Raw genomic sequence first — 24,894 nt, forward strand, 5'->3', positions numbered from 1 at the left:
GCAATCAATTTTAAATACTTGCCTTCATTTCTACATGAAAGATGAAACAACCAGGTTGAGAAAAATTTTCACATTAAATTTATATTTGTCTTATTTTTAACAAAATACTGATTAAAATTCAACTGATCCAGGAGTTGAAAAAGATGATCTCCCCTCTCTTTTTTTCTCAGATTGAATAAGGTGAATAATAAAGTTTCAATAATAGTATTTGCCCTTTTTTGAAAATCCTCCAATTCTAGTACTTGAGGTTCAGTGAGGTCTTCGTCCCAGGACTTTGCAACTAAGGAGAAGTCGTCACAAAGCTCTAGTAAAGCCATGATAACTCTGTATATCTAAAAAATCATTCATGAATAATTATAAATGTTTGTGAATCAGCTGTTGAAGATAAAGAAGTTTTCGAATTGTCTCATTAGGGGTCTGAATATCAGGATCTTAATTTTCAATTCCACTATGTACTTATTCAAAATAATATTTCCAAAAAACTTTAATTTGAGCCCAGTAGGAGATTTATTGGGCTATTCACATCATTATGGATTATTCTATCAAAATAGAACAGAATTCAATTACATTGAATTTGATGAAAAATATTTCTTCTTGGTTCACTATTGTTGATTTTTGTTATATGCTGAACAACTTCATTTAAATGAAAAAAAAAAACGGTAATGGAAATTGGATTTAAAAAATGTTACTTACTTTGCTCGGAACATTGATATGAACTGCGGGATCTTGGTACAATCGGTGTTTATTTTTATAAATGTGACTCTGGAATTTAAATATTCGAGAACCATTATAAATTTATTGCTATTGAAAAGTTAGTCAATTACCTCATCAGCGTCCAATATGAAGGTTTTCGATAAAAGATTACTGATGAATATATGATGTTCCCTAATGACATCTTCCAATTCGTTAGCGTTCATTATGGCTTTTTCCAAAATAGAAAAATTCGATTCAACAACCACAACTTGTAGATAATAATGTAAATTATATATCAGAAACATCAAATTATGTCTCAACGTCCATAACCTACGGTCACTGAAAATATTCATTAGTAACATAATGATTGGAAAAATGATGAACTTACATTTTCTGTTTCCCAGACACTTGGTTTTGCCAAAGTCTGTGAAGGTTCATTTGTGTCTTTTTGAATCTAAGTAAATAAGAGAACAGCTTCTTGTAGAGTTCCATAGCTTTAGGGTGGAAAACAATGTGAAGGGGCCATTTTATATCAAAATTTAGCTCCAGACGAGACCATAGGTTGGAGGCTACGATAGTAAGAAGAGGAGAAATATATATTCTACACTTGAAAGCTGCTTTTGTTCATTCAATGCTTCACCTTTTGTTTTGATATAATAAATTAATATTACATACTTATCATATTCCCCTCTGTTATGACTAATTCAAACTGCTGATAACTGGTATCATAATCTCCATACAATTTCTTAGCAGTTTCTATAAACAAAAAATTTAAATTGGCAATATCTTTATCCAGCAAAGAATCTCCAGAATGATTTTCCACAGCTGTTATGAATTGTTGAAATAATTCTCCTCTTCCTAAAGCATAATAGTCTCTTATTAGGTGTAAGTGCTTTTTTATATTTCCCTCTTCAAGCATTAGCGATAACATGAACTGAAAATATTTTTCTAAGAATTATGGATTGTCTTTTTAATTTTTTTGGAAATTTTCTTAGCGATTTACCTTTGTTAATTTCAGTCGACATTCTTCAATTATTTGGGCAAATTCAAAATCACTGAATGTCTGGTTCTGCAGGCTCTCTATTTTTGTGGAAAAATCCATTTCTTTTCCATCCCAAAAATCTCGTTCACTGTCCATAAAGTTGAATTCATCGGTTTTTTTTTGGGGATTATTTTTCAATATCCAGATTATTCTTCCCATGAACAGTATACTTTCTACAATATCTTCATTAATGAATATTGGAACCATTTTCCAGTTAATGGAGAATTTGTTCACAACTGTGGGTTTTCTCACACTCATTCTCTTCTAAAAATCAAGGACATTAAACCAATTCTTTTCGTGGGAACTTGTAGAAATAATGGACAAAACTAAAAGGTTCAATCCTAAACATCAATAGTTGTTTAATTATCTCTCCAGGAATAGACTGGTAGAATAGTTCATGTCAAATCTGATTTGTGAAATTTATAACAACGAAGAAATTGATCAGTTGATCAATTTCTTTAGTTAAAGAAAAGTGCAATAAGACTGAAATGGAATGAAATGCACAACGTTGAACAGATAGCATATGAATGAATCTGCTGCTGTGTTATAGCAGACTGAAAGTAAGTATGAACAAAATTGTTCAATATTTTCCTCTAAAACCAAAGTTCAAATTGAACAAATTGAAACCCGTTTCAATGATTATATGCCCTTAGGACTGAATAAAGTAATGCTGTTTCCTCTACAAGCTAAAGGTGAGTTCACAAAAAGTTAAATTAAGACCTAGAAAAAAAAACAATCTCATTGGCAAATAACTTCACTGTGATTATCCTCTGTCAATTAGAATGGTTCATTTCTTAGGTCTTAGTTGTTTGGAACTCTGCATATACCCACGATTTTACATGATCGCTGTCTGCCAAGTAAATTGGTTTCTTTCTAAGGTCTAGGGAAATCTACATCAACCAACACAAAAGACGAGAAAAAATGTGAAATAATTAAGGAATTTATAAGATCTATTCAAGCAACAATTTTCTGACAAGACTCAATTAGTTTATCCTGATACCACAACAAAATAATTCTTACCATTGTAGATGCATTTGAATCATCAAGCTCTGCATATAAAAAATTTGGATCTGGACAATTTTCATCTCGAATAAAAAATTCATCATAAGCATCAACTATTTCACCATAAATTATCCAATTTGATAGTTGATGAAAGAATGTAATATTTATGGTCTTGATTATACTAAAAATATATTTTTACTTAATACTTAATTTCAAGTAATCGATCAGGTACTCACATAGTAGCAGCATTTGATGTCATTTCATTTCCACTGTACAAATATTTTTGTAACCTTCCAATGAGCAAACAACCATACAAATTGTCTGCTATAATCACTTCAATCATGGAATTCAAATCATCAAAAAGAACTCCATACTTATCTACTGTGCTTAAAATATATGTTAAGGGAAGTTGTGGATTTTTAAGGTAGTTATTTTCTAATTCAACAACTTCTTTTCTATAAGGCTCTAAGGCTTTATGCATACCATAGGCGAAATCTTTGATGTAAAGCCCCTTATATGCATTTTCACTTTCAGAGTCTTCACTGTTGTTTACTGAAAACAGATCATTGTAAAAAGAATTTTCCTCTTGCAACTTCCTTACCCTTTTGCTTATATACTTTATTATCGACTATTTTAATGAACTCTTCGATTTTATGATATTTAAAGGGCACTTCCTGAATTTTCTGTATCAAATTTTTTTCAGCTGGGTGTAAAAATTCTTGAAGTTCAAATAAATTCGAATAATGAATAAAATCATTTTTCGTTAAATTAGGTTTATTGAATATTTGAAATAATATTTCGTGTATCATTATGTACTATACGATTTACTTATCATCATTCAAAAGGAATTATCAAACAAGACCCAAGTTTTTTCTATTTCCTATTTGAAATTATCCATAGATTTAATAAAATATTAAGCACAGAAAACACTAATTGACAAGTCTATGATATCATTAACCTCTTTGATTGACAACTAACCACAGAAAACTACAAACCCACTCTGCAGAGAACATTTAACTTTATGGCAACCATAGACGACGATATTCTGTGTTAGGTTGTAATCTGTGTACTAACCTAACAAACTGAGTGTTAACCATAGACGTAGAGAAGAGTTTCTATATCTATGGTGTGAACCGTGTGAACTTAGCAACGGTTTCTCAGCCACAGTTTCTGAGTTCTGTGGTTTCTGACGTACGGTGCCGCGATGGAGAGTCGACCGTGCACCGTATTTCGATATCATTTCATTGAAATGAGCGGAATAATGAAATTTACTCATTATTTCGGTACCAATCTCTCCCCCTGGCATTTGGTTCTAAGTAATTATTGTCTGTTCATTGATATCCGTACTATATAAGTGAAAAAATCATCATCATCTCCCAAAATACTCCGTGTTCGTTAATCCTTTATAATTTTTTCGTTAAAATGTGCGTAATTGAATTCTTTATCGATTGAAATTCTTAAGCGAATTTGGGACGCCGTTAGGACTTGAGGAATTGAGATTTTTGAGCCAGCAATGGTTTTCCGTTTTCGTAAAAAATCTATATCTCCGAATTCTCCGAAAATACTCCGTGTTCGTTGATCATTTTTTCGCTAAAATGTGCGTAATTGAATGCTTCACCTCGAGAGAGAGGGGCATCATATTGATGCCCCAAGAGGTCATTAATGTTTATTTTATACATCTGATAAAAGTGTTCCATAAATAGTTCAAAGAAATATCTGATAGAATGCTGCAATGAGAACACAGTGTAGATTGTAATGTGCATCTCAATAATAAAAACATATTAGTGCGAATATCACCAAGATTTCGTCTTAATAAGATGAGTATTCTTTTAGACTACATTTTCGTGACATTGAAAAACTATATTGTTTTTTAAGTTGTAAGAAATTTGGTGGATATCCATATGAATTTATGTAAGTAGTAGTTATTTGCCTAGTCTATCTAGTACAAAATCTTTTCTTGTGGAGAATAATATCAAGATTTCATGTAATTGAATGATATAATCGTTCGTGTTGTTACAAAATATATTTTTTTGTTACAATGTGCTGTTTATTACTACTCCTTATCTTATCATCTCAGATGATATCACTAAACCATTACAAAGAAGGCAGAAATAGGCATATTTTTTTTGAGGGAAAAGAACGAATTTGAAAAGAAGAATTTTTGGGCGGAGAAAATAATCGAAATTTTTGCAACTGCTTCGAAATTTGAGATTTTTCCAACTTGTTGAACTCCGTTCAGAATTGAGGGAGATTGTCGTCGCTTTCAATGGGTGGGTCACCCATCCACTTACTGAACTCGTACATCGCTGCTTGCCTTCTAGAAGTTCATCATTTTCCCCAATGGATTTAACAGTTAACCCGCAATCAGACCCTCAACGCACCCTTCCGAAATAAGAGGGTTTACGGATGGACATAATTGATTCTGACGTCGAATTCCTTATCAGTGAGTCCAACCAAATGTTTCAGCTCAAGATTCTTTCCCATGTGTATGTCATTTCAACATTTAGCTTACAACAACGTGCGTGAAATTAACACTTGCAGGTAGTTGGTTTGTTATTGTTTAACTTTTTGGTATGTTCTGAATTTATTCTGAAATTTTATGGTATAATATCATATGACGACATTTAGGAGAAAAATAATGATTAAAAACGCCTGGATGGATTTAATTTATTAATTACAATAATAATACTCAGTAAAAACAATGACACTTATATGCAACTTTCTTGTATTCTATTGGAAGAAGTAACAACTTCGGGTCCTTTGTATTTGTGATGAAATGTTTTCGTGCTCGACAACGGCGCTGTTACCGAACTTCTTGAGCATTGTAGTGTATGGTACATCTGAAAAAAATGAACTCCAATTAGTGAATTGAATCAAACAAGGTGTCCCGAAATCAACGCAGAAAAAATTTCTCGAGACAAAATCAGGATTTTTGATTTTTACCAGGAGGCTCCCTCTTTCGGAGTTACGGGCCCCTGAATTTCATCCCCAAAAATAGTCCCCTTATCTCAAAATCCGGACATACGAATATCATTGAATATCATAGATTCATTCATTCATTGCTGTATCCCGTTGCCGGGAATGAATCTACAAAAAGACCCCTTTTTTACTGGATCACAATTTCTTTGTTTAAACATAAACTTTGAACCGTTATAACGGTTTAAATTTATTCAATTGAAAAAATTTCTTGCAATTTTTTAATGAAACGCAATATGTTTGAAAAAAATATAAATTAGCACACTATCTTTGCAATTCCTAACGATTGCTGAATTACAATCGATTTTGATGAGAAAATAGCGAAAATTCCCTCGATATATAGGGTATAAAAACTCTTAAGTGCCTTTCCATTTTCAGTGAATCGAATTCGATTGTTGCGAACTGTAGGAAATGAAAAAGGTTTTGACGATAATCATGAAATTATCGTGCAGCAGAATGAAAAATAAAAGTCGTTTTTATTGCATCATATCTGTACAAAATGGGGCACAATAATTGAAAACACGACTCATTCAGACAAATTGAAAGATAATAAAAATGAATGTTTCAATTTTTTGGTCGTGTTGGTCTCAAATATTCGATGAATTGGAAATTGGAAGCGGCAATGTGAAAAACATTTTCAGTATGGGAAAACGGAATTTGAACATCGGTTTTCTATGGTAAACATACAGAGGGTGAAATTTTCATTTCAGAAGGAAATATACTCAATTCCAATAAAATAATTAATAATTAAATAAAATTTATGAAAAAGTAGAATTTCCCATAACTTTCTATTCTTTTAACGGTCTGTTTAAAACGGAATAAAGCGCACAATATCTGTATTTATTATTCTATTGTTCTTCCACAAAATACTCACCGTTGAATTTCCTGCTTGCGGACTTTTCGAAGGATTCAACGTATTATAACTATATTCATTGGCTTTTTCCAGTCTGTGCTCTGTGGGTTTGTAAAATTTAGTTAGGTTGTTGAAGGAACGTCTCTCTGTAAAAAAGGGAAAAAATTAATTGTAATATCTAGGAATAATATCAAGAAAAAAAATTAAGGACTAGACTTATAATCAGTATCCTTTCAGACAATTTTCTTCCGAACGAAGTATGACTCAACGTTGTGGTCAATAATCCGAAATAATGGTAATAGCCCAATTAATCATTCATTCATTCATTCATTCATTGCTGTATCCCGTTACCGAGAATACTGGATACCAATGGCAATATCAATACTAATGGTCTACCATCCAGATCTGGATGCCGCTGTATTCTTCTCGAGTCTCCATTATAATTGTGGACCAAATAAAAGACCTCCACTGTAATCTGTCTAACGCTAGTTGTTCCCAGTTATGAATGGCATTAACTGTTTTCAGGGATTGATGCAGTATATCCTTAAACCGCTTATATTGGTCTCCAGATTTCCGAGCACCCTCTGTGGATTCGCCATACAGAGCTATACAACTCGCGCGCTGCAAGACTTCTGCATTTGAAACTTTGTGGAACCATCTGATGTGCATTATTTATTTTATATAACGTTGTTGCGTTTGTTCAAGCTGTTTTATATGTCGCCTGTAGGGCGTCCAGCTCTCGCTCCTGTAAAGAAGCGTTAGGAGGACCACTGTTTCGTAAACAGTTGTCTTGGTTTTCAGATTCAGGTCGTGATTTTGAAACACTTTGTCCTTTAGCTTCCAGAATGCCCGTGATGTCGAATTGATACGGTTGTGTATTTCCCTGTCCAGGTTAGCCCTAGTATTTATGAAGCTTCCCAAGTATTTGAACTGCTCTACCTGATCTAGAGTTTCATCCTCCAGGCTGATTTCTATTTGAAGGCTTTCTGGCGGACTTACCAGGATATTGTTTTTGTCGATATTGAGTCTAAGGCCTAAAGCTTCGTATATATGTTTATTGGTGTCCAACATTATCTGTAGATCCTCTGAGCAGCTAGCGATAAGTGCGCTGTCATCTGCATATTGAAGTTCCTTGATGAACTTTGTACGGAATTTTGCTCTGAGAAGCTTCAGGTTAAACCGGCTTTCCAGCAAATCTGAATCTTAATCCAACACCTCTTACAGGCATACTCATGTCACCAATTCTCGAGACAGCTATGGCGAAAATATTGAACAGTAAAAGGCCCTAACACGCAGCTTTGTTTCATTCCAGAGTTGGTTGAGAAATAGTCGGTTGTAGAGCCATTATGTTATATTTTAGAGGTGTTGTTGGTATGGAGGTTTTTACACACTGCTAAGCAGTGGCGGATTTACATATTTGCCGCCAGTAGGCTATTAAAATTTTGCCGCCCTTACCATAATTATTTAGTTCAAAATATTAATGACAATTTTTGTGTCAGTGAAAATGTAACTTTGGGATTTGTACACGTTGGTCCTAATAACAACTCATAATTATTGTGACCTAGGGAATCGATGTATCCGAGTTTCCAGATCATTTTTACAACGCAACGATTAAGTTGAGATTTCACAAGAAATAGAACGTTTATTTCTGAATGAAAGAAAATTCAGTCATAGACTTCTAATAAGGTAAAGTAATGGATATTAGTCACACAGTGATATACATTCAGTAAACTTGATCATTTTTGCTGGGAAGAAATTTATTATCATTAAGTATGGCACAGACATGGTTACATGGTCCATGGGAATAGTTGCAAAAAAATTAAGGGGGTGATTCTTCGTCAGAAAATAGTCCTCCTGCTTAGTTACAGCCCGAAAAGCAGTTTCCAGTTTTTTTCTTGCGAATCGAAAAACTGACAAAAACGAAATCAAGCAGATATTTTATGCGGGGTAGAAAATCTCGGTGCTGTTTTTCTATGATTGAGAGTGCTAGAAATAGCTACCCCTAAACATTGCTCCGCAAGAAACTTTTTTCCATATCCGTATTTCAAAATGAAAGATTGATTTTGGATAGCTTGATCCATTCCTAATAAATAAGGTCTCTTGTAGTTTCTTGGGAAAATTCACGGAAAAAAAGACCGTAAACAAAGTGCATATCGAATATTTCTGCGTTTGTGCCCACAATTATCTTGATGAGTATATGTGACAAAAATCTCAAGATGATTTTTTGAGAATGGATTAACTTATCCAAAATTAATTTTTTATTATAAGATATGAATATCGAAAAAGTTTCTTGCGAAGCAAGGATCAGGGATGGATTTTTCTACCCCTTTCTATCATAGACGAACAGAACCAAAATTTTTTTGATGCCTTCCCGTCCGTATAAAATATCTGCTTGATTTAATACAGGAAAGTTCATTGATTTTCAATAAAAAAAACAAAAACTGCTTTTCGGACGCCATCTTCAGGGGGCTGTAACTAAGCAGAGACACAAAAAAGAAAAGACCTTCCCTACTATTCATATTATTATATATATTATATCGCCACAATCAAACTGACGATGACAATAAAATAGGAACGTAAGTCATAAAAGTCTCACCTCGGGTTTCATAAAGTTTGATCAGGGAATCAACGCTTGATTGATCAACAGAAGACGTCAATTTGTTTTCAATCGATAATTCAGTCATGATCATTCATAATATCATTCTCGTATCTCGTATCAAATTATGTTCATACGTCCATTAAATTATTCTCAATTGCTACTTGTTCAATATATTCAGCAATGAAAAAGTTTCAGTGATTTCGTTTTAGAAACCAAGCGTTGATCGCACAATCAAAGTTTTATGAAACCCACTGTTAAAATATCTTTCTGCGATGTTGTCATACGAAATTTTGTTTAGTTATGACTGTATACACGAAAGAGCCAAAGCGTTCAGCTTTTCTTGCCTCAATGTGGTTCTTAGGTACCTAACTTTTCACCTTTTTCAAGCAAAAAAAGCTTCTCTCACCCGAGCAATAAGTCGATGGTGTATACAGGGTAGGCAAAATTCTTTATCTACTGAGGGAAACTCGAGAACTATGGCAGCTGAAAGAAAACGGATGACACATTTTCGAGCTCAGAAAAACAAAGAATGGTGAAAACGGATTTTGAGTTATTAGCAAAAAATGAAATTTTGACGATTTCGAAAAGTTCTCATAACTTTTTTGTCTTCGAAGTTACAGATCTGAAACTTGAACCTTCTACAGACCCCTTTTTACGTAGAATCCACTGACGAGCACCAAATATTATTTCATTTCGAAACATTAGGCGAACTTTCGTTTTTTTAAATTGAATTTGTAATTTTTGAATTGGAAAAGAAGATTCTGTCAGTAGAATCTACGTATAAAAGTGGCTGAGGAAGTAAGTTTCAGATATGTAACTTCAAACACAAAAAAGCTATGAGAACTTTTCGAATTCGTCAAAATCCCAATTTTTGATTATAACTCAAAATCTAGAAATGATAGGCCGGTTCTCTTTTCAGAATTTGATTGGTCATGAAAAAAGAGCTCGATAATGTGTCATCCGTTTTCTTCTTGCTCTGATATAGTTCTCGAGATCCCCTCAGTAGATAACGAATTTTGCTCACCTTGTAAATAGAGGCAATAGAGCCATAGATACGAACTTCTGGACAAACATTTCTTGAATTGTGTTTTCGTAGAAACCGAAGAAACACATCCCAACGATTCAGAATCTGGTTACACCAAAATTTTTCAACCTCACGAAATTTCAGTATAGAGTCCAAAGCGGCCGAAATAAGAGTAGAACAGGAAAATAGTAATGATGCACTACTTGGTCAGTTTTTTTTTTGTAATAAGGGAAAATCAGATGTGGATAGATATTAAAATATCTATGAAATACAAGTATTTCAGTTTCTATAATAGTGCAAGCAAAATTGTCCCAAAATTTGCCGCCCCCTGAAATCTGCCGCCCTAGGCTGCAGCCTACTTAGCCTCTATGGTAAATCCGCCACTGCTGCTAAGAATTTTTCGGGTACTCCAAGGCGTCCCATGATTTTCCATAGTGCTCTCCGATTCACCGAGTGAAGGCCTTACTTAAATCGATATAGGCTGTATAGATCTTTGATTGTTGTTTACGGGCCTTTTCTTGCAGCTGTCGCAGTGTAAAAATTAGGTCCACCGTTCCTCGATTTGGTCGAAAGCCGCACTGGGATTCAGGTAATAGTTTTCATAGGAGTGGAATTAGACGATCAGCCATAATCCTTGAGAGAATTTTACCGTCCACACTAAGCAACGATATGCCCCTGAGGAGGTTGATTACTAAAGCTTCTCTGAAGTCTCCTTCTTCCCAGATCATGCTACAATAGTTGTAACTACAGTAGTTATTTGATATTTTGTAGATTTTAGCTTTCAAGGATGCATTTTCCAACCCCATTGGCGTTGTCAAGCGGGGGTATCAAGTACGAAAATTACGAGGCAGTGTTTAGGGGTTGTTTCATTTTGCCCCTTTACCTAGCAAAACGGATAGTTGTCGGGTATTACTAATTTAGTTCTTATTCTAATGCCACATAGTGAAGGATCCCTTTGAGCGAGATTTGTAATGATCAGCATAGCGGATAGTGCAGAATAACAGCAAACGACTTCTCCACTTACCAAATTGATTCTTGATAATGTCCGGATCGGTGTCCTCCAGTACGGATCCGTTTTTGCCGCCTGGCTCCTCGTTTCCGGTGGGTTCTGCAGTGAGCAGCCCCGTGTAATGGCCGTCTACGATTACGCTGTCCGATCCGACCATGGATTCCAAAGGCGCGTGTTTTGTCTCGGAAACCGCACCGCCATGGTGGCCGTGGTGTTTGTGGTGGTGCTTATGGCCGGATCGGAGGTAGTGGCGTTTGCAGAGGGCGGCTAGGACGAGGCAGACTCCGGTGGCGAGGACGCTCACCGTTCCCAGGAGACCCATCAGCAGGGGACTGACTGGCATCGATGCCGTTGAACCTGCAGCAAAAGACACTAAATTAGGCAGTGGCTCATAGATTTCATGTTGAATTGAAAATGGGAAAAGGAATATACAAAATATCAAAGTTAATACCAGTGAATGGTATACAGATAATTCAAAAACCACGATAGGGGCTAGCGCTGGAATATAAGGGCAACCATTTACACTACCGCTAGGTTCCTGATCGAGTGTTTTTCAGGCAGAAATACTTGCAAAGTTAGATGCGTAAACATATCTAAACCTGGAAAGAAATTATTAAGGATGTGGCATAGTGATCCATTTAGATAGTCAAGCCGCTATCAAAGCACTGAACATTGAATTTCTATGTCATCGACTCAAAGCTAATATGACAATGCCGAAGAAAATTTAATGAAATAGGCAAGAATAACAAGGTCCTGGTTCCACGTTCCTGGTCACTATGGAAACAAAGGAAAAGAGGAAGCCAACACACTCGCCAAAAAAGGGAGCACAAATGCCACTTACTGGACCAAAGCTTTTGTGTGGTATAGGAAAATGCGCCTATTAGAAACAGTTACTGGAGAAGGAAGTAATTAAAAGAGAAACACTCTGGGGAAATCTTCCAGGAATGGATAATTCCAGATTTTGAATCTGTACGTCATGTTGTCATGCTAGAGTCTGTGAAGGATGGGGTAAAGGGAGTTATCTTTTTTCCATAAAGTTTTGGACTTGTTCTATTTGTGAAAGATCGGTACAATTAGGAGTCCAAGGCAACAAATCAGCTATGTCAAGCTGACACCCCCAAATGCGAATTTTGAAACAAAAATTTCAGGGTCGTTTGTCCATCGTAGGTCCATGTTTGTCCACCTTTTTTTTTCATTTGTCCAGACACAGTTTGAGAGATATGGAAAAATAAGTTTCCTGAGCAGCTCAGCCAAATTGGGTTAAGTTAAAAACTCGTCAAGACCGAACGGTTGTGCCGAGATGGATTAAATTTTCAGATTTATTACTAGAATAGTTGCTCTTTCAGAATATGTATCACATTTCCATCTACGGTTACTTTTATTGAGAGATAGACGACTCGAAAGCTGACCTTCAAAATACACTGAAAAAGCTGTTTTCAGTTGAAAATTCGTCAAGACCGAACGGTTGCACCTAGATGAATGAAATCCTCAGATTTATTACCAGAAGAGTTGCTCTTTCAGAATGTGTATCACATTTCCAACTTAGGTTGGACAAACGATCTATACCATCAAAAATACGTTCCTACAATTTGGGGGTGCAGCTCAGAAAATGCACCGAAACAACTTCTTTTTCCATATCTCTCAAACCGGGACAAATGAAAATAAAAGGTGGACAAACATAGATCTACGATGGACAAATGAACCTGAAATTTTGGTTTAAAATTTTCATTTGGGGGTGCCAACTTCACACCTTCAAAAATTTTCAAAGATTGATTTGTATGGTTCTGTGGGTGGACAAATAAAAAAATTGGTGGACAAAATTGGACTTAAGCTGGACAAACGATCTGTAGATCCAAATCCAAAATAAGTTTTTGCGATTTGGGGGTGCTGCTCAGAAAATGAACCGAAAAAGAGCTTTTTCGATATATCTAAAACGGTGCCTGGTCAAATGAAAAAAAAAGGGTGAAAAAACATGGTCCTACGATGGACAAACGAGCCTGAAATTTTTGTTTCAAAATTCGCATTTGGGGGTGCCAGCTTCCATTGCTGTCTTTACCCCCTTACGGTTGGCGTGATAGTCCTGTGGTATAAACTCCTCTAAGGATTGGTGCATGCACACTTTTTCTATAGTGTCGGTCTCGCTATTTTGTAGCCAGTCCTCGTATTCTTCACTTTTGATGGTCCTTTTTTTGTTTTTAGCTTCAAAGATTCCGAAGTTTCACTGGTTTTCTTGTCAATTCCGCAAACCAATATATCACCAGTTATGATGATTTCCACGGGGTAGCAATTGACCCTTTCTAGCAATTTTAACACGACGGGGAATTTTCCTGAGAATGACACATAAAAACTCTCGCCTCCTCACATTTACAAGGGTAAGACGACGCAAGGGTTCAATGCACAAGATAAATTCCTTCCCTCACCAGTTATTAGTCGGGACCTATTCTAATGGAACCCTCCTAATTCCCGAGATATCCCCTGTAATCACAAAATTCCTGCTCCGAAAAATCTAGCATAAACCCATTATACGTTCCGGGATAATTACACCGATTCCGCAATCCGGTCAAACGGGTTGGGAATCGAAAAATCAGGCCGGTCTCCCTTGGTCCGGAAAATTCACGTCGTATAAGTAACAATTCGGGGGGATTTTCAACCGGTGTATTTTTCACCCCTACAAGTCGACGCTTACCGGGGATCAATTGGGATTTCGGTTTCGACGTTGAAGCAGAACACTGGGCTCAGATTCAGGCTTGATTTGTTTTACTTTTCTTGTAGGAAAGTGCTTGCTCGAATTGTCATCGATTGAAAAATATGCGTGGGTTTGACCATATGAAATTGATGAAAGATAATCGTTTACAATTTTTTATTATATAGAAACTAACGAGAGCTACGCTGCTATGATATAGTTGGGGAGCCCAAGAGGGAAATTCGGGATTGTCAGATTAAAATAAGGGGAGATTCCTTAGACTCTGTAGAGTACCTCTAACAAAAATTAGATCAAGGGGGAATTGTCTAGGACAGCCTGTCAGAATAGTAAAAAAAACGATCGTTGTACATACTCGAGCATGTTAAATCAAGATATGTGGTTGATTATATGTTGAAAAGTTTATACAGGGTGGTCCAGATCGTAACAAAGAAATTTTAACCACGAGTTCTACATCAAAAATAAGCCCTAGTTTGTCATATAAACAAGATAAAATTATAGAAAAAAAATGTATTTTATTAATAACTTGCACAATGCCTGAAATATTTTTATGAAATTTGAGACATAGGTTTTGAGCGTCAAGGAGCACTTTCTGTATAATATCATTTCTTTTCTATTCTACAAGTGGCGTCCGCACTGCAGCGAGACTGAATATTTTCAGATAAAAAATGATACGCCACTGGTTTTTCCGACAATAAAAATTACTATTTAAATCCTTATTTAATTTAGAGCAAATTAGGTCTCTTGACTTTTTGCTGTACGAGGCACCGTTTCCGGTCTCGCTGCAGTACAGACGCCACTGGTAGAATAGAAAAGAAATGACATTATGCAAAGAGTGCTCCTTGACGCTCAAAACCTATGTCTCAAATTTTATAAAAATATTTCAAGCAGTGTAAAAGTTATTAATAAAAAACATTTTTTTTTCTATAATATAATTTTTATTTTTCTCGACAAATGTTTATACGACAAACTAGGGCTTATTTTTGATGTAGAATACGTGGTTAAAATTTCTTGGTTACGATCTGGACCACCCTGTATATAGATAATATGTTCTTTTTATTGGGGATTAATTAAAGACTCAATTGCGTTTCTCTGTAAATATCGAAGTTTTATTTACCAATATACAAAACAATATTGTTATATTGACAACGGAATTATTTTAGAAATCAAATTTAATCCGTCACAATTCTATCAAATAATACGAACTTCAAATATGACAAAACTAGGATCAGGTAACACGACACATTCTACTTGAAAAGCGATATTTTCTTTACATATATTCCCTTGATCTGACAATGGGCAAGTTTCCTAAAACTCCAAAATCGAATTTAAAATTATTTATGGAAACCCTTTTCCATTAGTTATCCAACACGTAAAATATTCGCTTGAAAATTAAGATATTTCAGAAATATGCCCTTCGAAACTTCGAATATGTAAAGGCTTGTGACGTAGAATGCCTTCACTAAAGTCTAGTAATTTTTGTTAATTAGACAACAGTGGATGAACTGATCAAGATATAGTTTTCTATATCCACACATTTCAAAAAATTGTTTCTGTAATCTGTGTCTATATATTCTTAAAAACGATGACATTTTGTGTCATTGTTTGATATTTCTATGCACTGTTTGTGTTCCTTGTCAAATGTGATCACCAAACTTGATATTTATTAAGTCTATGATGATCATAAAACTTTCATGACCTTTATTGATTCGACGGGCGTTGACGGATTGTGAAAATGACGTAGAATGTTCATAAGAGAGCACTTCTGAATACAGATAAAACGCAATATGTTAAAATTCTAAAAAAATATATTTCGCTATATTTGAGGTATAAGGATTTCAATGACATATATTTTGAAATTTAGGAGAATACCCCATTTAAGCTTGACGAAAATGTGTGGCAGGGCGCCAAACTTGCCAAAAAAATGTCACGTGTACATTTCCGAGCTCGGTGGCTTTTTTCCTAATTTGAAGCTAATGATTCGAGAATAACGAAAAACAGATAATCTGTCAGTTTCAGCAAGCCGAAACAATAAAAATTGGCCATGAAAGAAAGTCACAAAAATCAGTTTTTTTGAATTATCTCCTCCCCTGAGCTTCAAATCTTTTTAGCATTCATTATAAAAGTTGTAGAGCATAACATTTTCTACAAATTTCGTTCGAAGCAATTTTTTCTACGTTTGAACGTTTTTGAGTTATAGCGATGAATGTACATTAGACTGGGTTTCTACATTGACCTTGGCCTTTCGCATGTGTGGCTAAGCTCCTCGCTCTCATTGCCTTCTAGCTCAAAAATGTCTAAGAGTATCTAAAATTGCTTCAGGTAAAAGTTGTACAGAATTTTATTATATACAACTTTCCTAATGAATAAAAAAACGATTAGAGGTACAGGAAGGGAGATATTTCAAAAAAATTCCTTGTTATCAACTTCAAACTGTCAGATAAAGAAAACCCCCCTGATTAGTGTCAGATTAATGGGTCAACACGTCTGCAACACCAAGATTAATCTATATGAAAATCTGACTCGTATATGTATGTACAAGTTACGATTTTTGCATTTTCAAAGGACCGCTGTGACCTTGCGTCACGTGCGAATTGTTTTTCTCTCGAAAAGTAGCTTCCTTTGGGTCCAATTAACATGTCCTCTAAAAATCTGACACGCTAGAATTTTTTTTTATCATTTCCAACTCTTCCTTACGGCCAGCCCCACCGCGCAAACTCTCAGATAAGCATATTATCAGAGACACATAGGGCATATACAGTATCTTAATCTGACACTCTCGAGTATGTACATCTGAGAATTTTTTTTCATCTTGAGACCCTACAGACGCTTTCCCCACAGCTGACAGTGCATACATCATAGAGCCTTTTTTTCTTTCTACCATCTAATCTTCAAAATCCACTAGGTCTCTACGACGCTCGAGTAAATCCCGATTTAGCATCGTCGACTGCCCAACTATAGTATATGTATATAGTGTGCATGCACCAATCAATGCTTTTGATCCTCATGTCGTGTTGACAACCAAGTTGATCGTCTGTGGGCCGGTTGGTAGTTGATATTCCAGGTTGACTACTAGGTTAAGGAGAGATCAAATGATCAAATCGGTTTGATATTCGATGTTGGCAACAAAATTGCAGCGGTCTGTGGGTCTGTGGGGTACAACGTAGTTTTTACAATATCATTTGGAGTTGGGATGCTGGGGAAATTGCTGAAGTTATGAGGATGATTGATCATCTCTTTGTAACTGATTGAGCTAGGTATAAAAAAAATTACTGAATTTGCAGAAAATGTTTCACTAGGGTAATAAGTCAACCTCAGGTTATGACCTTAAGAAACCAAAATCCAAGGTGGTTGTGCTAGCTCTACGTGGGTGTATCATTTTCACTTTCCCATAAAAAGATAACGTCCCTCCAAAAGAAAGACCCTGTATGTAAAAAGAGTGATATTATGCTGAATTTCATGACTTATTTTTCGACCAGCAGAAAATCTAATATCACCGAGTATGCTTTTATTATATCTGAGGAAACCCGCGTTGTTAGAATTGATCGGGAAATTGCCCATCCTCATCCACCCGCAGATTTTTCAGTTCGCAGCTCAGCAGAGAAGAATATTCCCGTTGTTGAATCACAATGGAAACGCACCAGAGATTGAACAGGCGATTCAACAAAGGGAATGAATAATTCCAGGAGGCATTAATCACCGGTTTACACGACATCAATGAACATATTATTCTCTCATTCATATGCAGAGTGTTTCAAAAAAGCACTGGGCGCATCAGTTCGTTTAAATGGTCTTTTGTACTGCGGAATTTCCAGTTGAAATATGGCTAGAAAATTCGCCAAGTTTTAATTAACAATATACAAGAAGAAACGGGTCACTTTTCTCCCTTTAATAATTCACAGGCGGGAGAAAGGAACAGCGAAATTTAATTTCGGTGTGAAATTTACATAAAAGGTACATGTTCTTTTGTGGTGCTGATGCGCCGGTAGTGGAGATGTGCATTTCGAATTGTTGCTGTTTTCCAAGTTTGGAAATGTTACGCGAATTAATGACAATGAGGGCCGATCGGGAATTGTGATGTTCCAGCATGTTTTTGAGCGTCGAATTTGGGCGATATTGGATGCGAGCGCTCATCGGGCTTATTTCATCCCGTTTCGAGAGATATACAGGGGGAGTCTTTGACTCGTACAAATATTTTAACGGTAGATTCTTGAGATCAAAAGAAACACTTTTTTCCTATACCATTTTTTCCGAATCCGCTCGATTTAAAAGATACAGGCTGTTGAAAAAATATAAAAAATATAAAAAATATTATTTTTAGTTCTATATCACAAACGGTTTTATCGAATGAAATGAACTTCGAAATATAGTTTTTCATTTATTTGATGAATCTTTTTCGAAGACAAGATCACCCACGACTTTCAGTTTCCAGTTCTCTCATTATGACCATTACGTACCATAAAAATACCCAAAATTCAAAGAACCCAACTCTTGGAACTAAGTTGGATGCTATCTAATGAATATTTGAACGTTTTGTAAAATAAAAGGATTCTTCATATTTTTTTGTACCTATAATTCGCCATTTTCGAGTTATTCGATGTTCAAAAATAAAAATATCTGTGATAATCGAAAAATTGGGTACTTGGCTGAATGCAACTCTGTTTAAAAGATCCACAGATTTGTAGTGTCACAGATTTAGCTAGTTATTCCGAAGATAATTTTGTCTCTCCAGGGGTAGCATAGCTTATTACGAAAATTTAAAATTGCTATATCTTTTTATCAGGTCCGATTCGGAAAAAAAAGTATAGGAAAAAAGTGTGTATTTGGAACTCAAGAATCTACTGTTAAAATATTTGCATGAGTCAAAAAATCTCCCTGTATACTGTTCGAAAGTATATACATGGTGTCCGGATTTAACGTTAATATATTTCGGGGGTGATTCTAGAGGTCAAAATATGAAGAAAACTTCATATCAACTTAAGTCCTAAAATGCACACAACGAACACTAAAACGCTAAAGCCTCTTCAACAAGAAATCCATTAAATTTGTGAAAGCTTTGTCGAATTTTGGCAGATTTGAGTGAAATTGAATACATACATGCGAGTTTTTGGATGAGCTGAATCGTCGGGTAATAAAAAGAAATAAACTCCTCAATCATTTATACAAAAAAGATACTCTCTATTGGAAGGTAACGAAGCACCACCCCCCAGAAAAAAGTAATTTTGTGATGAAAAGTTATATTAACTCCTACCTTACTAAATCATATTTAAAAAATAATTAAATATAAAATAAATAATCCAAAAAAAGATTAAGACATTTTTGTAACATAATACTAATCATATCATCAAAAAATAACTTTTTTTTGTCAAGAATGGGGCTCCGTAACGCTTTCAACGAAGGGTACGTTTTTTCCTCCAAAAAACAAAAAGTAATTTTATGAAAGCACCCACTATTATCTCCGTCACTGATGAGAATCAGTAATTTTTTCACCAGTCTGTCGGCTGTGCAAACCCTGCCATTCCCGACAAGCCATCACTGGAAGAACTGTATCGAATACTGAATTCGTTAAAAAAGAGACAAAAAAATTGTTAAAACATTTTTTTTTTGACGAAATCGACAATTTTCACGCGTCGGAAAGTAAAATCGGAATATTTTGCCTTTTGTCGGACAATTCAATGTGTATACCTATGATCAACAAATTTAGAGTAAATAAACGTGACCACTTTCGAAGAAAAAATTGCCGGATAACACCTTATTTAGTCCCACAAGAAGTTAGAACAGTTCTGTATTATCTACATTTTTTCCGGTGGTCACCATTGGTATTCGTTCCAAAAATAGATCAATTTATGCACCCAATCCATAATTTCTACTTCTTTTTACACAAAAATGAACGTCGAAAAGAAATTTCCCAGCATATTCATAAACAAATTCAAAACCTTGCCATTTAAGCCCCTAGAGTGGGTTGCTAGACTGGTTAGGGAATTTGCTATCAAATATTTCCCCATCCAAATAAAACCTAACCTGTCCCAGCGTATAATGATGATTTCCGGATGATCTCATCACGAAAAAATGGACTAAACTCTTTTATGAGGGCCGCCTGTATGATGGCCTGTGAGTTTTTAATGATGATGGTCTGATTTCACGAAGAATTGGCATGTTGGGAGTTCCCCCAGTTTATAAAAATTTGTCCAAATGCCAAACATGTTTAGCATTCGGCAATTACTCCGTATATTTGAGTTCCCATCTGAAAACATTTTTCAGCGAAATATTCCGATAACTTCGATGCTTCTGTTCAGATACCCATTCACCATTTATCCCAATCCAAATATAGGCTTTGAAATATTGATGGTTTCGTATTGGGGAAAACTCACAAATCAGGAACATAGAAAACTTTACGATGTTCCCACAGGAGAAATTTTCTATTGAGATATATCGCTTGCTCGTATTGTACGATAAATCGACAATGGCGAATCAGTGGTCCTTGAGGAATATGCGCCAAAACATCGCATAAGCGCGAAATTGAAGAAAAATGGATTTGTACCCGCCGAGGGTTATTCCACACATGCATCATATTCAGCGAAGTGAAGAAAAGGCTCAAGTTTTCGATAGATTTATTCTTTGTGTCGATGGTCCATCGAAATGTTAATTGGTTTTACTCAAAAAAAAGGGAAAAAAAAATTTCATCGAATTTATTTTAAAATATTATGTATTTAAGGTGTGCATCGATTTTGATCATTTTGTTGTCTGTTTGTAGCCTATTTCATCTAGTTTATCACCTGATGTCGAGTCTGCAGGAATTTGAATTGAATTTGATGGTATACAGGGTAGAGCTGAAAGTTCTTCAATTTCCTCTGAATTTCTGAACACCCTGTGGAGGTAATTGGTGAAGCAATGATGGGTCTTCAAATGAGTTTTTGAAGCCTGATCTTCTCTTAATATTTTTTTGTTTAATTCACGTCAATAGCTACTTCAAGAGAGGAAATATGATTTTTCAAAATGAACTATACAATTTACAACATTAGGACATTAAAGAAACACGGTTATCCTGTTGCTTATTAAAGTTATGATTAGTGTATAATAATAAATATGTAATTCATCCTGTCAGTTACAGTTCACTGGAATTTAGTATTGCATTTAGCAAGTGATTTTTTTATTATGCTGTCAGAAGAAATAGCTCTTACAGATTATCTCGATGGAAGAATATCCATCGATTAGACTGGCCTTCAAATAGGCCCGATCTAAACCCAATTGAGCATGTGCGGACATGTTAGGAGGCTTATTCGCAACCGTCAACCGGAAACCATTCGATCTCTCCGAACATCTCTTCTTGAAGAATGGGAAAACGTTCCACAACAGGCAATTGCATATTGATTGAGCAGTGATAAGAGCACGTGGAGGCAATACTCAATATTAGAATATGAGAAGGATTTGTTTATTTTTCATAATTTCATCTGTATATTCGTGATGTGCTATTGTTAATGTTATATATTGCATAGTTTCTTTCCAGGAAAGAGGTATTGCCGTGAATTAGACAAGAAAATGTATCTTTACATTTTCTTGAAGATCAGGCTCCAAAAACTCATTTAAAGACCCAACATGGCGTCAGTAATTACTTGCACAGGGTGTTCAGAAATTGAGAGGAAATTTTATCTTTGAGTTCTACCTTGTATACCATCAAATTCAATTGAAATTCCTGCAGACTCGACATAAGGTGATAAACTAGATGCAATAGACTACAATTGACAACAAAATGATCAAAGTCGATGTCACATAATAATTTCTGGCTACTACCAGTAGCTTACGACTTTTTGATCCCACCAAAAATCTACGCCACTGATGGAATTTCAATTTTATCAGAGTATTTCGAAGGCATGAAACTCTCATTAGTTATGTATTACATATTGTAACCAGTCCGGCCCTTGCGGTCGGACCTTTCGAGAACCAGGGCGGTCGCTTCCTTCTAGAAGAATCACGAAAGGTTCGCGAAGGTACCTGAATGTTTCCGGCGCCTATATAAGCCCAGCGGAGGAGCAGGTAGGCAAGTACAACTACAGTAACAGTGCAAGCGACTAGTGGAAATAAATACGAGTGGAAATAAATAGAAGTGTGATACTTAGTTTGTGAATTATAAGTGTATCAAGTGTAAATAAATAATTTTAATAAGTTGGACGTTTTAATCAGCGAAGAAAACGTTACATTGGTGTCAAGTGTGCGGTTCAACATCGCTCAAATTAAATAAATAATTTCGGTTATTTGTTCATGCCAGTGACCACAAGATTACAGAACGCGATGGAGACTCAAGCGGTAATGGACTTTTTGAGAAAATTAAATGAGAAAATGGACGAGAATTCTTGTAAGTTGGAAGAAAATTCTCGAAAATTGAATGAGAAAATGGACGAGAACTCTTGTAAGTTGAACGAACAAATGGTCCAAATGGAAGAAAATTCTCGAAAATTGAATGAGAAAATGGACGAGAACTCTTGTAAGTTAAATGAACAATTGGAAGAAAATTCTAGAAGATTGAATGAGAAAATTGATGAGAAATTGAACGAGAAAATGGACCAGATTAGGGAAAATTGTAACGATGTGGTGAGTCAACTTACAGACAAATTGGACGAGAAACTAGAAATCATAAATGGAAAATTCGATAAAGTGGACGAGAGATTCGATATAGTGAGTGGAAAATTCGACGAAGTTGATGAAAAGTTTGACAAGGTTAACGGCAAGTTTGAAGAAATGGCAGGAATAATTGAACATCATTCCAAATTGATAGATTCCTTGAAAAGAACGTCAAACAGAACAGATATTCTGGCTTCAACACCCTACAGCACAGCGAAAGCGGAAAATGACGGCGAAGGTAGTAGAATGAAGATCAAGCCTCCAACTTTTGATGGAAAAATACCCTGGTCGACATATCAGAAACAGTTTGAAGCTGCTGCGCTGGCGAACAATTGGAACGACAACGAAAAAGCCACGGCATTAATTATAGCTCTACGAGGAGAGGCACTCAACATTTTGCAGACGATCCCGGAGAGTCAACAAGCCTGTTACGAAGTTCTTACATCGAAACTTCAGATGAGATATGGTGATGCTCATCTACAACAAGTATACCATGCACAAATAAAGAACCGAGTGCAGAAAACAGGGGAAAATCTCCAGGAGTTTGAAGCTGATGTGGCGAGATTAGTCAGGCTGGCTTATCCATCTGCTCCAGATAGCTTCCTGGAACAGCTATCAATCCAGACATTCGTGGATGGGATAAGGGATAGTGAAATACAACAAGCCCTGAGACTAGCACGCCCTAGAACCATTGATGATGCCTTAGCCCAGGCTTTAGAAATTGAGGCAGCAAAGCAAGCGTCACATAGAGGACACCTTCGTGTAAGACAAGTCCAAGAAACAGACCGATCTATTCAGGACATTGTCAGAGAAGAAATCCGCAGAATATCACAAGTTAGGAAAAAGGATGCTGTGTGCTGGAACTGCAACAAAAGTGGGCATTTTAAGCGAAACTGTCCAGAATTGGAAAAAGAGTCTCAGCAGGGAAACTAAAAGGGGTCGGTGATAAGGGGCATAAATCGACCCAAGCCAAAAATGCCCCCGAAGTGATAATCCGAGGAATAATGTCTAAGGATTTATCAAGCATAGTTATCCCAGGAAAGATAAATGATAGAAGTGTGAAAATACTCGTAGACACTGGCTCGACTAAAACCATTGTGCGTCCAGAAATTGCTGAAGGATTCAAGATTCGCCCAGTTAGGATCAAACTTCGAACTGCATCTGGACAGGAAATACCGACTTATGGATCGATCGTCTCCACTATTGAATTGGGAAACACAACAGTTAGCCACGAAGTTCTGGTAGCTGGAATCACGGAAGAAGTTATTCTGGGATTGGACCTTGTTAAGAAGCTTGGATGTCAATTGGATATGAAGAGTGATGTACTTCGGCTAGGAAGTGAAGAGATTCCATTCAATGATGTGGACGACAAGATATATCGGATTCGACTGACCGAGGACATCACGTTGCCGGGCCGAACTGAAGGCATAGTGAATGGTAGATGTGAGGATGTAACGAGGAGTGGCTGCGTGAGAGTAATTGAGCCCTCTGACGATACAACCTTAGCTAAAGGACTATTACTTGGGAAGACCTTGGTAAGGGTAAGAGACAGCATTCCCATCCGATTGCTCAATGTCAACATGTTTCCAGTCACCCTGAAGAAGGATACCTTGATTGGACGTGGTGTACCTGTGTACCATATTTCGGGTGGAATAAGTACTGCAGATGTCTCAAAATCGCAAAGGAATTCTGAAGAACTGGTGTCCCTCCTCACTTCAAAATGTCAAGAGCTCGACCGATATCAACTACTCGAAGTGAGGAAATTGGTTCAAACGTTCTCCGACGTTTTTGCTACGGATGGAAAAGCAGGGAAAACCGATGTTGTGCAGCATAAGATCAATACTGGTGATGCACAACCTATCCGACAGCATCCTAGACGTCTTCCTCTGGCAAAAAGAGAAGAAGCTGAAAGGATTATTGAAGACATGGCGAGAGAAGGTGTAATCGAACCGTCCGATAGCCCCTGGACATCGCCCGTTGTATTAGTGAAAAAGAAGGATGGAACCACTAGATTCTGCGTAGACTACAGGCAGCTCAATCAGGCCACGAAAAAGGACAGCTACCCCTTACCGAGAATTGACGATACCCTGGACACACTCTCGGGATCACGTTGGTTTTCCACCTTGGACCTGAAGAGTGGATATTGGCAGGTTGGCTTGGATCCAAAGGATAAAGAAAAAACTGCCTTCAGTATTGGAACAGGTCTGTGGCAGTTTAAAGTCATGCCTTTCGGTCTATGTAATGCTCCTGCCACATTTGAACGTCTGATGGAGACAATATTGAGAGGGCTCTCCTGGAAAACTTGTCTGGTGTATCTTGATGATGTAATAGTAGTGGGAAAATCATTCCAAGATCACCTACACAACCTATCCGAGG

At 36.2% G+C, this 24,894-nt stretch overlaps 2 protein-coding genes across 3 annotated transcripts in view; both read right to left on the reverse strand.

Annotated features, from left to right (window-relative positions):
• Positions 1–55: 55 nt before the first annotated feature.
• On the reverse strand, positions 56–3,663 carry LOC123308206 (gamma-tubulin complex component 4). Its single transcript, XM_044890782.1, has 9 exons — positions 3,339–3,663; positions 2,974–3,289; positions 2,756–2,918; positions 1,697–1,999; positions 1,369–1,627; positions 1,082–1,262; positions 825–1,032; positions 694–762; positions 56–332 (listed from the first exon to the last, which is right to left on the reverse strand). The coding sequence occupies exons 1-9, from the start codon at positions 3,544–3,546 to the stop codon at positions 69–71; spliced, it is 1,971 nt and encodes a 656-aa protein (XP_044746717.1). The 5' UTR covers positions 3,547–3,663; the 3' UTR covers positions 56–68.
• A 1,725-nt stretch (positions 3,664–5,388) lies between these two features.
• The window catches only part of LOC123307604 (protein turtle), a 330,136-nt gene continuing 310,630 nt past the window's right edge, over positions 5,389–24,894 (reverse strand). For both annotated transcript variants that reach the window (XM_044889979.1, XM_044889978.1), the window contains exons 12-14: positions 11,214–11,555; positions 6,588–6,712; positions 5,389–5,577 (exon numbers count right to left, since the gene is read on the reverse strand). In XM_044889979.1, coding sequence (XP_044745914.1) covers positions 5,446–5,577; positions 6,588–6,712; positions 11,214–11,555 — 599 coding nt within the window. In that variant the 3' untranslated portion in view covers positions 5,389–5,445. The remainder of the gene's footprint in view (positions 5,578–6,587; positions 6,713–11,213; positions 11,556–24,894) is intronic.

Source organism: Coccinella septempunctata, chromosome 2 (genome assembly GCF_907165205.1).
Source record: "Coccinella septempunctata chromosome 2, icCocSept1.1, whole genome shotgun sequence".
Taxonomy (NCBI): Eukaryota; Metazoa; Arthropoda; class Insecta; order Coleoptera; family Coccinellidae; genus Coccinella; species Coccinella septempunctata.

What these genes read in the sequence shown, in the direction of transcription:
- LOC123308206 (XM_044890782.1), bottom strand. Translation starts at nt 3,546, where the DNA reads ATGATACACGAAATATTATTTCAAATATTCAATAAACCTAATTTAACG. An exon ending in GTCGACTGAAATTAACAAAG is followed by an intron (nt 1,628 to 1,696) that starts GTAAATCGCTAA and finishes AAATATTTTCAG; the next exon opens with TTCATGTTATCGCTAATGCT. An exon ending in ATATCAATGTTCCGAGCAAA is followed by an intron (nt 333 to 693) that starts GTAAGTAACATT and finishes ATGATTTTTTAG; the next exon opens with ATATACAGAGTTATCATGGC.